The sequence below is a fragment of the Oncorhynchus kisutch genome, linkage group LG14 (assembly GCF_002021735.2).
Source record: "Oncorhynchus kisutch isolate 150728-3 linkage group LG14, Okis_V2, whole genome shotgun sequence".
In the NCBI taxonomy this organism is placed as follows: domain Eukaryota; kingdom Metazoa; phylum Chordata; class Actinopteri; order Salmoniformes; family Salmonidae; genus Oncorhynchus; species Oncorhynchus kisutch.
The window spans coordinates 12787525-12802015 of NC_034187.2; the positions used below are offsets into that span (position 1 = coordinate 12787525).

General features: G+C 45.7%; 1 protein-coding gene across 2 annotated transcripts in view; it reads right to left on the reverse strand.

Moving 5' to 3' along the window:
- The window catches only part of LOC116353342 (metastasis-associated protein MTA1), a 73442-nt gene extending 59498 nt beyond the window's left edge, over positions 1 to 13944 (reverse strand). Inside the window, exons 1-4 of one of the 2 annotated variants that reach the window (XM_031787859.1) lie at positions 13816 to 13944; positions 13633 to 13723; positions 2405 to 2472; positions 1369 to 1462 (exon numbers count right to left, since the gene is read on the reverse strand). In XM_031787859.1, the coding sequence (XP_031643719.1) occupies positions 1369 to 1462; positions 2405 to 2472; positions 13633 to 13660 (190 nt within the window). In that variant the 5' untranslated portion in view covers positions 13661 to 13723; positions 13816 to 13944. Of the gene's footprint in view, positions 1 to 1368; positions 1463 to 2404; positions 2473 to 13632 lie in introns of both variants that reach the window. The other variant, XM_031787858.1, reaches the window with a different exon arrangement.
- Positions 13945 to 14491: the final 547 nt, after the last annotated feature.

A 14491-nucleotide genomic window follows, 5' to 3' on the forward strand; every position in this document is an offset into this window, starting at 1 on the left:
CTAAGATCACTTTAGCACCGCCCTAAAAACCCGATTCAAATTTGACACAAACCTTCAAATAGGTATGTAATGACACATTATATAAACTCTTTATAGTGTTTTATTTACATTTTAGAGGCGATAAGGTGATAAGTTGGACAGATCGAGTGAAAAAAAAGCCATTTTCCCACAACATCTGTCCTTCTCACTACCACGCATTAGTTTCGCTTACCCACCCGCCATTTTTAAAAAGACCCGACGGGGATCATTGCCTGCTTGAATTATACAGAAACAGGCAGCGTAGAGGTCATGTAATTGATTCTGTTGGAAAGGGGAGAAATTGTGCTTTACAATGGTATTGACATTACAGTTGATCTGGAAGTATTACGTTTTTGGGGCGCCAAAATAAGGGCAATTGTACGGACCAAGGCGATGTACGAGTTTACGTTACAGCAGTATGTACCGGGTATGCGGTTTGTAAGCTAACAAATTGTCAGCCAACATAACGTGTAATGTAACTTATTTGAAAAGTAATTTGTTTATTACATTACTCAACATTTTATTTACATTTATTATAATTGGTTAAAGCAATAAAGATTAAATACAGTTAATATAGTTAAATTAATATATAAAGCAACGAATTTGTATACCCTCTCATCGGACTGCATATTTTTCGCCATTTTCTTCAAATCTGAAAACATTGAAGCCACGCCCATTTTCTGAAGAATTGCATTATGGGCCTTAAAAGCACAGAAATACTGTCCACTGCGTGTATACTTCGTATTTTGGTGAATTTAGTAAGACTTCCGGGAACTTTTGGCATACTAACTATATCCTCAATTCACATCACAAATAGTAGTTAGTATGAGTATTTGAACACAGCTATTGTCTTTCACTATACATGACAGAACTCAGATTTAAATGTGCTATTTCATTTTTTTATTTGACCTTTATTTAACTAGGCAAGTCGGTTAATTAAGAACAAATTCTTATTTTCAATGATGGCCTTGGAACAGTGGGTTAACTGCCTGTTCAGGGGCAGAACAACAGATTTGTACCTTGTCAGCTCGGGGTTGCAACCTTTCGGTTACTAGTCCAACGCTCTAACCACTAGGCTACCCTGCCGCACCAACAGTTCAGTCCAACCATCTCTCTGTGAACTAGCCTATACAAGGGAATGAAGTGGCATTGGATGCTGAATGGTGCTTAGTCAATCAGTGTAGAGGGAACTGGTCTCTCTTGCAAGAGGTTTAATCTGAATGACAATAGCTTAACCTGTATAAATAAAGGGGATTTGAACGCTGACATTCAATGTTGAACAGTCACAGTGGTTAGCTGGTGAAGAAATAGTGGATTCTGACTGAACAGTGAACCGTGCGTGTCACTCACGTGCGTGTTTGTCAGCGAGGGCGATGAGCGTTGAGGAGATGTCTCTGCGTCGGTAGAAACAGACCACTTTAGCCTCCACGTTTCCATTGGCCGTCTGTAAACAATACGGGACAGAGAGAGAGAACTGAAAACGGAGGGTTGCCATGGTAACTGACCACAAGCCGTGCGCCTGCCACACCGTCATTGGTCACACACACAGAGAGTGTCGAGTTGGAGTTCAGGTTTGCTTACGATATGTGGGTGAAATTGGTTACGAACAGAAACTCTGGTGAAGTCTGGTGAGCAACAGTAGAACTAGGCTAGGTTGTATAATAACTATGCTACAAGAAGTCATTTACATGCCAGTGTTGATTGATCAAAGTGGGGTGACTAATGATTTATGGTGTTAAACCTCGTCACCTTCTCAAACCATATTGGAGAAGATCCAAGGGCCCTCCCCTCTGACCTTCTCTTCCAATGCATTTTTTTTTAGGAGTGGAAGAAAGAGGAAGCAAGGGAGACTATTTGAGACTATTTGGGAAAGAGCCACTGCTATGCCGGTCTGGGCAGACTGACAGTGGCGTGAGTGAGTACAGCAGTTTAGCTAGGCCTAGGGTCAGGTCTGTGTCCATCTATTAAAGGGACACTTCGGATATTGGCAATGATTGGCACTTTATCTCCTTCCTCAGAGTCAGATGAACTCGTGGATACCATGTGTATGTCTCTGTGTCCAGTATGAAGGAAGTAAGAGGTAGTTTTGAGAGTCAATGCTAACTATTATTAGCACAATGACTGGAAGTCTATGGGTATCTGCTATCAATTGCGCTAGCGCTAGTTTGCAACTTCCTTCAAATGGCACACAGAAACATAAAAATGGTATCCACAAGGTCATCTGACTCTTGGAAGGTAGATAAAAGGGCCAAAATCCCGAAGTGTCCCTTTAATCACAGCAGACAGACACTAGTCTCCAGTACCTTCAAACAGCCAAACATTGAGGACAGTTGGCACCTGTCTGGACTCGAGAGACTTCGCGCACACACACACACCACCGTCTCACCTTGTTGAGCTCTTCTATCCGCCGGATCAGCAGTGGGTTACTGGATGAGTTTTCAAAATAAACATAATCTGTGGAGGAAGAGGGAAGAAAGGAGGGAGAGAGAACGTCAGTACAGTGTCGTAACAAGGTTACTCTGTATATCCAACTGACAGACAGTGGCAACTGGAGTCTCACTGAGTGGTTTAGCCCCTCTGACCAATGGATGACTTCAATAGCTTGTTGTACAGTAAATCAAAACACGTGCCGACCCACAATTCAATATTTTTTTCCTTTTTCCATTTCCAGCTCCCTCTACCTCAGTCTGTGCTCTTGACCCAGCTCCTTTTTCTCCCCTCTCCCATTGCTCTCCTATCCCCTCCCATTGCTCTCCTATCCCCTCCCATTGCTCTCCTATCCCCTCCCATTGCTCTCCTATCCCCTCCCATTGCTCTCCTATCCCCTCCCATTGCACCCCTCCCCTCTCCCCCTGCTCTCCCCCATCCCCTCCCTCTGCTCTCCTCCTCTCCCCCTGCTCTCTCATCCTCTCCCCTCTGCCACTTCTCTCCCATCCATCCCCTTCTCTCCCATCCCCCCTGCTTTCCCCTCTTGCTCTGCTCTCCCATCCCCTCCATCCTTTGCTCTCCCACCCCTAGCCCCACTTTTCCACCCGCCGCTTCTGTCCCATCCCCTCCATCCATTGCTCTCCCATCCCCTCCATCCCCTGCTCTCCCATCCCCTCCATCCCCTGCTCTCCCATCCCCCCTGCTCTCCCCCCTCCCCTCTCGCTCTCCCCTGCTCTCCTATCCCCTCCACCCTGCTCTCCTACCCAAATGCTCTCCCCTCTCCCCCTGCTCTCCCGTCCCCTCTCATTGCTCTCCCCTATCGCTTCTCCCCTGCTCTCCCCTCCACCCTGCTCTCCCCCCTCCCCCTGCTCTCCTATCCCCTCCACCCTGCTCTCCCCCTCCCCCTGCTCTCCCCCCTCCCCCTGCTCTCCTATCCCCTCCACCCTGCTCTCCTACCCCAATGCTCTCCCCTCTCCCCCTGCTCTCCCGTCCCCTCTCATTGCTCTCCCCTATCGCTTCTCCCCTGCTCTCCCCTGCACCCTGCTCTCCCCCCTCCCCCTGCTCTCCTATCCCCTCCACCCTGCTCTCCCCCCTCCCCCTGCTCTCCTATCCCCTCCACCCTGCTCTCCCCCCTCCCCCTGCTCTCCCCCCTCCCCCTGCTCTCCTACCCCATTGCTCTCCCCTCTCCCCCTGCTCTCCCCCTGCTCTCCCATCCCCCCTGCTCTCCCCCCTCCCCCATTGCTCTCCCCTCTCCCCCTGCTCACCCATCCCCCCTGCTCTCCCATCCCCCCTGCTCTCCTGTCCCCTCCACCCTGCTCTCCTACCCCAATGATCTCCCCTCTCCCTAGTCCCCTCTCATTGCTCTCCCCTATCCCTTCTCCCCTGCTCTCCTACCCCAATGCTCTCCCCTCTCCCCCTGCTCTCCCGTCCCCTCTCATTCCTCTCCCCCTGCTCTCCCCTATCCCTCCATCCCCTGCTCTCCCATCCCCCCCACTTCTCTCCCATCCCCCTCCAATCCCTCCTGCTCTCCCATCCCCCCCACTTCTCTCCAATCCCCCTCCAATCCCCCCCTGCTCTCCATCCCCCCTCTCATTGCCCCCCCCTCCCCCTGCTCTCCTATCCCCTCCACCCTGCTCTCCTACCACAATGCTCTCCCCTCCCCCACTCCTCTCTCCCTGATCTTGGCCCAGCTCCAGGCCCATAGCAGCCTCAGTACTCAGCCTGACATCCCTTTAGGCCCTGGGCTTGGTAGGGTGCCTAGTCTTAACCCTGCATGCGTCTTGGCTAACGTCAGATTATCACACCGCACACTTGGTAGGCTGCCTGGAGCTAAACCCCCCCTCGTCTCCTCCTCTATTCCCCTACATCCATTCACTCTCACCCCCCCCCCCCCCCCAACCTCCACAGTCTACTCCCACCCACTCAACCCTCCGTCTACCCTACTCTCTCACCCCTCCACAGTCTACTCCCACCCCCTCAAATATCCCCTCTCCACACTACCTAGACTAAGCCCTCCAACGTCCCCCCTCCACGCTCCCTAGTCGACCCCTATCCAGGCCTCCCATTTTCATGCCTTGCAGCAAAAGTGGCTGTTGTGCCATGAACATAATAATTATAATTCCATTCTCCCGTCTGCCAATCCCCCTGTTCCGAAGCACCTCTCACTCACATGGCTCTTTCAGATATCTCAATTCTTATTAGCCAATGCCCGTCACATGATCGGGTCCTTCTCACAGACAGCTCCGAAGTAGGCTACTAGTGAAGACAGATCGGGGAGGAAACGGAGCACATCCTTATCAAATTCGAAGACGGTAGAAGAACTCTCCACATTTACTTTTCGTAAGCAAACAAGATGAGTAACAAACAACAAAAGCACTAGCCTGTCAATCTACTGTCCCCCATAGTACAAAAGTTGACCAATTCTATTAGTCAGCTTGTCATTCCCGGCGAGAAATAAATACACCAAAAAGAATGGGACAGTTGTGTGATGATAGATTCCAAATGAATAAACCCACTGTACATCAAAAACATTTTTAAAAACAATTACGCTGATGCAACAGATCAGAACATTTAGCTTAAAATGTTGATAAGCTATTAGGCTATTTCTTCACATTATAAGCGCAGCAACGCGCACAAGCCGGTAAGCCATGTCTATAAGCACGAATGTTCCAAAATGCAATTAGCGGGAATACACCGGTTCTCCAAATTGCGCCGCAAATGAGAGTGGTTTCATAAATGCGAGATGAAAATCTCCTTTAGAAATGTAGAAAGAGAGAAGATGTAGAAAGAGAGAAGATGTAGAAATGCAACAACTAGCACAGGGTTGTTAATATCACTAGGAGTGTGTCTTTGGCTGCTGGACAACAAAGGAAAATTGAGAACATGAGAGAAATACTGGTTTCAATGGCATATGAGGAAGTGTTTATAAAACAATCCTCTTAACATTCCTATGGTCAGAACATGGTAAAACACACACACATATACACATATATACATATACACATATACACATATACACATATACACATATATACATATACATATATAATATAAATAAATACAAGTCCAGGTTTTGAACAATTGCATTTATGGTTAAATAGTTTTAAAAAATGATAAGTGCCTCTGCTCAGATTGCAAGGTGGGTAATGTGGTGCGGAACAGGCCCTTCTCTGCTATCTGAAAACAGTGGCGCTAGTACTACAGAATCAAGCCTTAGATGTCCATGTTCGTTGTCCTGCATTCTAATTGTTAAACAAGACTGCTGTTTAGCCTGTGTGTGTGTGTGTGTGTGTGTGTGTGTGTGTGTGGATCTGTAAATACATTTTAAAAAGTCTCATTCAAGTTTGGCTACATTTTCAGGCACCTTCCTCCTGCCAGTGTCAGTGTGGACATGACAAACTGTAACCAATTCCCATAGGCTATCACCTACCCTTTGACCTGTAGGATAATTACTTATGTACACTTACATACACTTGTGTTTTTTTTAACAGAACAGCTAGTCTTTTTTTAGGTTTTCAAATCTATTTAAAATTGGCAATTTTTGGTTAATGGCCTTGCCGGCATAGGGCCTTGCCCCTGAAAATCACATAATTCCAGGCCTGCCCCATTCCCTCCAGTCCGAGTCTTCGTCTCGTCTGAGTAGGTCTCCACTCTCCCAGGAAGGGAGGAACACACACACACACACACACACTTCAGGGTCCATGTAAACAAAGAGCGAGAGAAAGATGGGATGGGAGAGAGAAAGAGGGGCTCCTAGAAAAACAACAACATACAAGCAGAAAACTGTTATACAGCCAAAATACAGAACATGCTCCATGCAGACCAAACTGTCTGTCTGCCTACCCTCCTGCCATCTCAGCCTACATGTGCCCACAGCCAGCGTCTGCTACACCCACCCCTCCCCCACTGCCAGCCTCAACCAATCACGGGCCCTCATTAACCGCTACGTCACAGTGCAGTCAAATATCCTCTGAGCCAATCATACCATGTTGCTGAGCTGAGACCCAAAGAGACAGTCAGCCCGCTCCAAACCAGGCCAGAGTCAGACAGAAAGACAGACGTGTAGAGAGACAGACAAACAGAGACGGAATGAGAAAGAGCCAGACAGACATCGACTGACAGATAAGCAGAAATAAGTAAATAAGTAAGCAATTAAAAACAGACAAAGACATGGGCATAGGGACTAGTGGGAGAAACAGACGAGAGGTAGAGAACATCCTCCCACGCAAGTCCAGTCCACACTTACACAGCGGTATGTTCTTGTGGAGAGGAGCAGACACCACAGGCCATATCAGGGTCAGTCTCAGTGTGCAGGGATATGGTATGGGGGTTACTATGGCAATGGCAGTCAGGTAATTCAATCCCCCACTGAACCTATCACACTCTTCTTTTCCCACTTACTCTCCAACTCTCATATACACTCGGTCCATCCATCTCACTAAAATAGGTCCTGCGTTTCCTCTTATGAACAACAGCCGAACATACTATGATAACCTGTGCTGTCCGTGACTGTTGGGAAATAGGTGGAGGCGATGCCTTCTATCAGAGACACACGGTGTCATGTTCTCTCTCTCTAGAACCTGCAGCAATCCTGCTGACAATCTATGCTGTGTGTTTACCACCTGTGTGATGGAGTCTGTTCGGCTCCATGGAGACGTGTGTGTGTGTGTACAGTTGTGCCCACCTCTGTGTGGCCGCAGGTCATTTGTTTGTCACCTAACCCTCACACAATATGTTACTGATCTGCTGAGGAAATGTTCTACAGTTATTTCTGCTGTTATATATATAAATCACATCTCTATCACAGTGACTGGCCGTCGGGGGACTTGTCACTGAAGACAGTGATGCTCTTTGTCCTAACAGTGTTCTTCATCGAAACATCGATCCCACCATGGGCTGTCTCTGCATGACATGAAGCCTATTCTGATGAGCCAATCCCATTTGTCAGGAAGATGCCATGTGACCGTGCCATCTTTTTTTGTTTTTTTTTCACAGGAGAGCCAATCCAACTAAACACTTAGTAGAGCTTGTTCAAGCAACTAGCTGGATCCTCTCCTGGCCTTTGATCCCAGGGCCTGAGGGAAACTCATCTGTTTTGGATATTATGATGGTACAGGTAACTGCCAAAATAATGGAAACATTTAAGTAAATGAGGGATACAAAGTATATTGAAAGCAGGTGCTCCCACACAGGTATGGTTCCTAAGTTAATGAAGCAATTAACATCCAAACATGCTTTAGGATCATCTATAAATATGCTGGGGAGGCCATTATTTTGACTACCATGGCTATGCCCCCATAGGATGACAATGTCCCCATCCACAGAGCACGAGTCCTCACTGAATGGTTTGATGAGCATGAAAACGATGTAAACCATTTGCAATGGCCGTCTCAGTCACCAGATCTCAACGCAATTTAACACTTACGGGAGATTCTGGAATGGCGTCTGAGACAGCGTTTTCTACCACCATCAACAAAAATTAAATTTCTTGTGAAGAAGTGTCGCATCCTTCCAATAGAGTTCCAGACATTGGTAGAATCTACACCACGTGCATTGAAGCTGTTCTGGCTCCTTGTGGCCCAATGCCCTACTTTATATATATATATATATATGTTGGTGTTTTCTTTATTCTGGCAGTTACCTGTAGTTCACAATATTGATGTGTGACTAACATCCAATAACGACCATCCAGACTCTTGTTTTAAAAATGTTCCTTGGGTTTTGGAGGATAAAATGTTCAGGGTACCTAAATGCCAGAGGTGGTTCTCTCTCTCTCCAGAAGAGTGATGTACTAGAAAAGACAAATGATCTATTGGATGAGGGCCTCCCGGGTGGCGCAGTGGTCTAAGGCCTGATCTAATGGGGGAAACAAAGACATTAGGGCCTGGCGGGCGTACTGTGTTCATACTTCAGCCACAAGGAAAGTCCTCAGTGCCTCTGATGATCTAGCATTGTCTTGCTAAGTGTTGGCCATCTTTGAGAGGAGCCAGGTTTTTTGATGCCAGCCAAGCCAAGGCCTTAGACTGGAGGAGGGGACAAGGCAGCCACAGAGGCATCTGTTTTATCTTGGATCCTTGCACAGAGTTTCAAAGCGTGTCATGGGTGCTTCTTCTGACAATGGTTCACTAACATGTGGGACTCTCTTCAGAACCCTAATTGTGACCAAAGCCATTTCTGAACATCAGTGTACTGCCATTGTACCGAAGAGCTAAGGCAATGACTGGGGTGGTAGGTCCAAACAGGAGACCTATGGTGAATGTAGAGGGTCAGAAGAGAACCGTCCACCACTTGGTGCCTGGTTCCTCCCTAGTTTCCAGCCTTCTAGGGAGTTATTCCTGGCCACCGGGCTTCTGCATTGCTTGCTCTTTTGGGTTCTAGGCTGGGTAACTGCTGATGTAAAAAGAGTTTTATAAATGTTATTGACATGGAAATTCAAAACCATTTCCCTCCTTAAAATCTAGGCCTTAAAATCTAGGCCTACTTTTACTATCTTGGTACTGATTGATTGGCCATAAATCAGAGCTTCTTGAGAAACGGTCAAACAGTTCCATCATTCCTAAAATGAGTGTAAAGCAGTAGTGAATCTACTGTCAAAAGTTGCATTTCGAGCTATCAATTAAAATGAAACGGAAACGGGGGGGGGGGGGGGGGTGTAGCTCATCTCAGTGTGCACCAAGTGACTGTTTAACACAGAAGAGGAGTGGCTTCAATTCACCTGTTTCCACAACAACTCATGGGTCTCTTCTATACAGCAGCATGGGCCTGATCGCATGCAGACAGGCTCAACTACACACACACACAATCCTCACCATTTCAACACAGTGCCTGAACCAAACCGTAGGCTATTTTTTATGAAAGCTAGCTATCTTAACAGTGAGTTGTCTCACTTGTCTGAAAAACAACTTGTTCAGAACAGCCGACAGCCAGTTGACATGTATGAATAATAAGAGTGGGAAGACTAGGCTGTGTTGTTATATAGTATTGTCTACTCCATGACTGGTCCCATTGACCCCATCTGTCACATTCACAATCTACAACTGGTGCTGCTGACACTGTTGTTGAGGTTATGGAATTTTGGATGATGGTTATTGGTCAGCAAAATGACCGTGGTCACCGTTAACAATTGTTTGAAAACACTTTTAAAAAACAGAACAAAAATATAAATGCAACATGTAAAGTGTTTGTCCAATGTTTTATGAGCTGAAATAAAAGATCCCAGAAATGTTAGACGCACAAAGCTTATTTCTCTCAAAATGTTGTGCACAAATGTGTTTGCATTCCTGTTAGTGAGCATTTCTCCAATGCCAAGATAATCGATCCACCTGACAGGTGTGGCATATATCAAGAAGATGATTAAACAGCATGATCATTACACACGTGCACCTTGTGCTGGGGACAATAAAAGGTCACTAAAATGTGCAGTTGTGTCACAACACAATGCCACAGATGTCTCAAGTTGAGGGGAGTGTGCAATTGGCCTGCTGACTGCAGGAATGTCCACTAGAGCTGTTGCCAGAGAATGTAATGTTAATTTCTCTACTCTAATCCGCCTCCATTGTAATTTTTGAGAATTTGGAAGTATGTCCAACCGGCCTCACAACCGCAGACCACATGTAACCACGCCCAGGACCTCCACATCCAGTTTTTTCACCTGCGGGATCATCTGAGACCAGCCACCTGGACATCTGATGAAACTGAGGAGTATTTCTGTCTGTAATAAAGCACTTTTGTGGGGGGAAAAAAACTCCTGATTGGCTAGGCATGGATCCCACGTGGGTGGGACTATGTCCTCCCAGGCCCCACCCATGACTGCGTCCCTGTCCAGTCAAGTGAAATTCATAGATTAGGCCCTAATGAATTGATTTAAATTGACTGATTTCCTTATATGAACTAACTCAGTAAAAGCAGACATTTGAGTTTTTATTCAGTGTAATTTTTGATATATATATATATATATATATATAGTGGGGCAAAAAAGTATTTAGTCAGCCACCAATTGTGCAAGTTCTCCCACAAAAAGATGAGAGGCCTGTAATTTTCATCATAGGTACACTTCATCATAGGTACACTACAGACAAAATGAGAAGATTTTTTATGAATTTATTTGCAAATTATGGTGGAAAATAAGTATATGGCCAATAACAAAAGTTTCTCAATACTTTGTTATATACCCTTTGTTGGCAATGACAGAGGTCAAACATTTTCTGTAAGTCTTCACAAGGTTTTTACACACGGTTGCTGGTATTTTGGCCCATTCCTCCATGCAGATCTCCTCTAGAGCAGTGATGTTTTGGGGCTGTTGCTGGGCAACACAGACTTTCAACTCCCTCCAAAGATTTTCTATGGGGTTGAGATCTGGAGACTGGCTAGGCCACTACAGGACCTTGAAATGCTTCTTACGAAGCCACTCCTTCGTCGATGCCTGGGCGGTGTGTTTGGGATCATTGTCATGCTGAAAGACCCAGCCACGTTTCATATTCAATGCCCTTGCTGATGGTAGGCTTTATTACTTTGGTCCCAGCTCTCTGCAGGTCATTCACTAGGTCCCCCCTGTGGTTCTGGGATTTTTGCTCACAGTTCTTTTTTCTTTTTCCCCCCCCCTTTATTCTCCCCAATTTCGTGGTATCCAATTGTTGTAGTAGCTACTATCTTGTCTCATCGCTACAACTCCCGTACGGGCTCGGAAGAGACGAAGGTTGAAAGTCATGCGTCCTCCGTCCAATCCAACCAGCCGTACTGCTTCTTAACACAGCACGCATCCAACCCGGAAGCCAGCCGCACCAATGTGTCGGAGGGTACACCGTGCACCTGGCAACCTTGGTTAGCGCTCACTGCGCCCAGCCCGCCACAGGAGTCGCTGGTGCGCGATGAGACAAGGACATCCCTACCGACCAAGCCCTCCCTAACCCGGACGACACTAGGCCAATTGTGCGTCGCCCCACGGACCTCCCGGTCGCGGCCGGAGACTGGGCGCGAACCCAGGGACTCTGATGGCACAGCTGGCGCTGCAGTACAGCGCCCTTAACCACTGTGCCACCCGGGAGGCTGCTCACAGTTCTTGTGATCATTTTTACCCCACGGGGTGAGGTCTTGCGTGGAGCCCCAGATCGAGGGAGATTATCAGTGGTCTTGTATGTCTTCCATTTCCTAATAATTGCTCCCACAGTTGATTTCTTCAAACCAAGCTGCTTACCTATTGCAGATTCAGTCTTCCCAGCCTGGTGCAGGTCTACGATTTTGTTTCTGGTGTCCTTTGACAGCTCTTTGGTCTTGGCCATAGTGGAGTTTGGAGTGTGACTATTTGAGGTTGTGGACAGGTGTCTTTTATACTGATAACAAGTTCAAACAGGTGCCATTAATACAGGTAACGAGTGGAGGACAGAGGAGCCTCTTAAAGAAGAAGTTACAGGTCTGTGAGAGCCAGAAATCTTGCTTGTTTGTAGGTGACCAAATACTTATTTTCCACCATAATTTGCAAATAGATTCATTAAAAATCCTACAATGTGATTTTCTGGATTTTTTCTCATTTTGTCTGTCATAGTTGAAGTGTACCTATGATGAAAATTACAGGCCTCTCATCTTTTTAAGTGGGAGAACTTGCACAATTGGTGGCTGACTAAATACTTTTTTGCCCCACTGTATGTATGTATATATATATATATATATATATGCAACAATTTCACTGAGTTACAGTTCATAAGAGATCAGTCAATTGAAATAAATAAATTAGGCCTTAATCTATTGATTTCACGACTGGGAATACAGATATGCATCTGATACCTAAAAAAAAAAGGGCCTTAGGATCTCATTACGGTATTTTAGAGCATTCTAATTGCCATCAATAAAATGTAATTGTATTTGTTGTCCGTAGCTTATGCCTGCCCGTACCATAACCCCACCCGTGGGGCACTCTGTTCATGACGTCGACATCAGAAAAACACTCACCCATGACCCCATACATGTGGTCTGCGGTTGTGATGCCAGTTGGACGTACTGCCAAATTCTCTAAAACGAAGTTGGAGGTGGCTTATGGTAGAGAAATTAACATCAAATTATCTGGCAACAGCTCTGATGGACATTCCTGCAGTCAGCATGCCAATTGCACACTCCCTCAAAACTTGAGACATCTATTGTGTTGTGTGACAAAACTGTATATTTTAGAGTGGCCTTTTATTGTCCCCAACACAAGATGCACCTGTGGACTGACCATGTTGTTTAATCAGCTTCTTGATATGCCATACCTGTCAGGTGGATGGATTATCTTGGTAAAGGAGAAATGTAAACACATTTGTTGACACAATTTGAGAGAAATACACTTTTTGTGCATATGGAACATTTCTGGGATCTTTTATTTCCATTTATGAAACCAACACTTTACACACACACACAGTTGTGGTCCAACAAACATTTTCACACTAGCTAACAAGCTTGGTTTAAAAACTGGCTTGACTAACGTTTGCCTACTAGATACAGTCACCAATTTGCTGTCAAACTCCTGTTCAAATGTATTGCAGGAGAGTGAAACACCTGACCCCAGTCTTCTAACTATAATCAATCCCCCAACACTAAAATATCCAGGTGAGTTGGATAGCTAGACTCTCAGGTAAATTAACTCAACCTGAACAGGCTAAATTGTAATTTATTATAATTCTGAAAGGCACCTTATTTAAGTTAGCTAACTTCAGAGACCAGCAGTAGTCATCCTGCCCTGCCTCATAACACTCGTACCAGAGATAGTATTAAATTAGTTTAATACTAATTCCTTTAATTCTGACTCACTCTATCCAGAGCCAAATAACATGTTAGCAACCTAGCTAGCTAACGTTTGGTAGCTGACTGGCAAGCCAAACTTTACTTTTAAAAGCGAATCGCGGTTGAACTATTTTAGTGAAAACAAATGCTGTTAGGCCTACCAAAGACGATCATATTGGTTTGTGTAACAACAATAGCGATACGGGATGGAAACAACAACAATAAAAACCCGGGGTCGATCCCTAGCGCTACGAGACTCCCCTTCATCACCATCCTCCTCCTCACATAGTCACCATCGTCTTCATCACTCTGACTGAAACACAAGGCGCTTTAGGAAATAAAAGGAAGGGTAAAAACATGCTGCAAATCCTGAGACGAACCGGACGAGCGCAACATAAAGGATACAAAATTGTCCCAAAATGTGTTCCCCCTTACCTCCAACCCGGTACATGTTCGCTGCCATGACTGCCCCGGGTCCTGGCGTCTCCAGGTAGGGTTAGCTGTCGCTGTGTTACCACTGCCGCCGCTGTGTGTTGGAAAATGGTGGATTGATCAATACGAAGCAAACTAGCCAAGAGATCTTAAAGAGACAGTACACGTTATTTCTCAAAATCCTACTTCTCTGGGGCTACTGTATTTTAATTGAGTCGGACTTGGGTAACCCGCGTAAAATTTGGATACGGTTGGTAACAAAGCGGTTTCCCCTGGAGGTCGGTGCAGGAGCGAGGAGTGGGCAGACGCTAAATCGGCGGAATTGGGAAGGGGAGGAGGGCACTATTCAGCGTCACTGCCCTCTCACTACCCGCCTCCCTCACACAACACAACAATGCTGTTGCTGGTGTGACCTTGCTGGTTACTTACCTCAGACTCACTACTAGATGGAAAATGTATAAAGTATTCAACTGTTTAGCTGTTTGATTGAATTAAACTTTCATATGAGTAGACTACAATGGTTTTGTGTGGTCAATTCCTTTTAAATGTCTGTTAATCTCCCTTGGCCTCATTGCCCCATCATGTTCAAACGGAAGACAGAGGCGGAGATGGATAATGTTGTAGTCTTAGGCTACATTAACTATATATAACAACCTCTGTTTTCAATGTGTTTTTTATTACTATCAGACAAAGGAGAGTTTCAAATCACATTCATTCTCTTCATCATTCATTTGTTTTCTAAAGGATTAGAGTAAAACAGAATTAGGCAACATGTCCTGAACTGTCCTGAACTGCTAGGCCAACATTGACATCACACAACAGCTAATTCTGAACAGAATTGGGTAAAACGTCATTAGGAGAT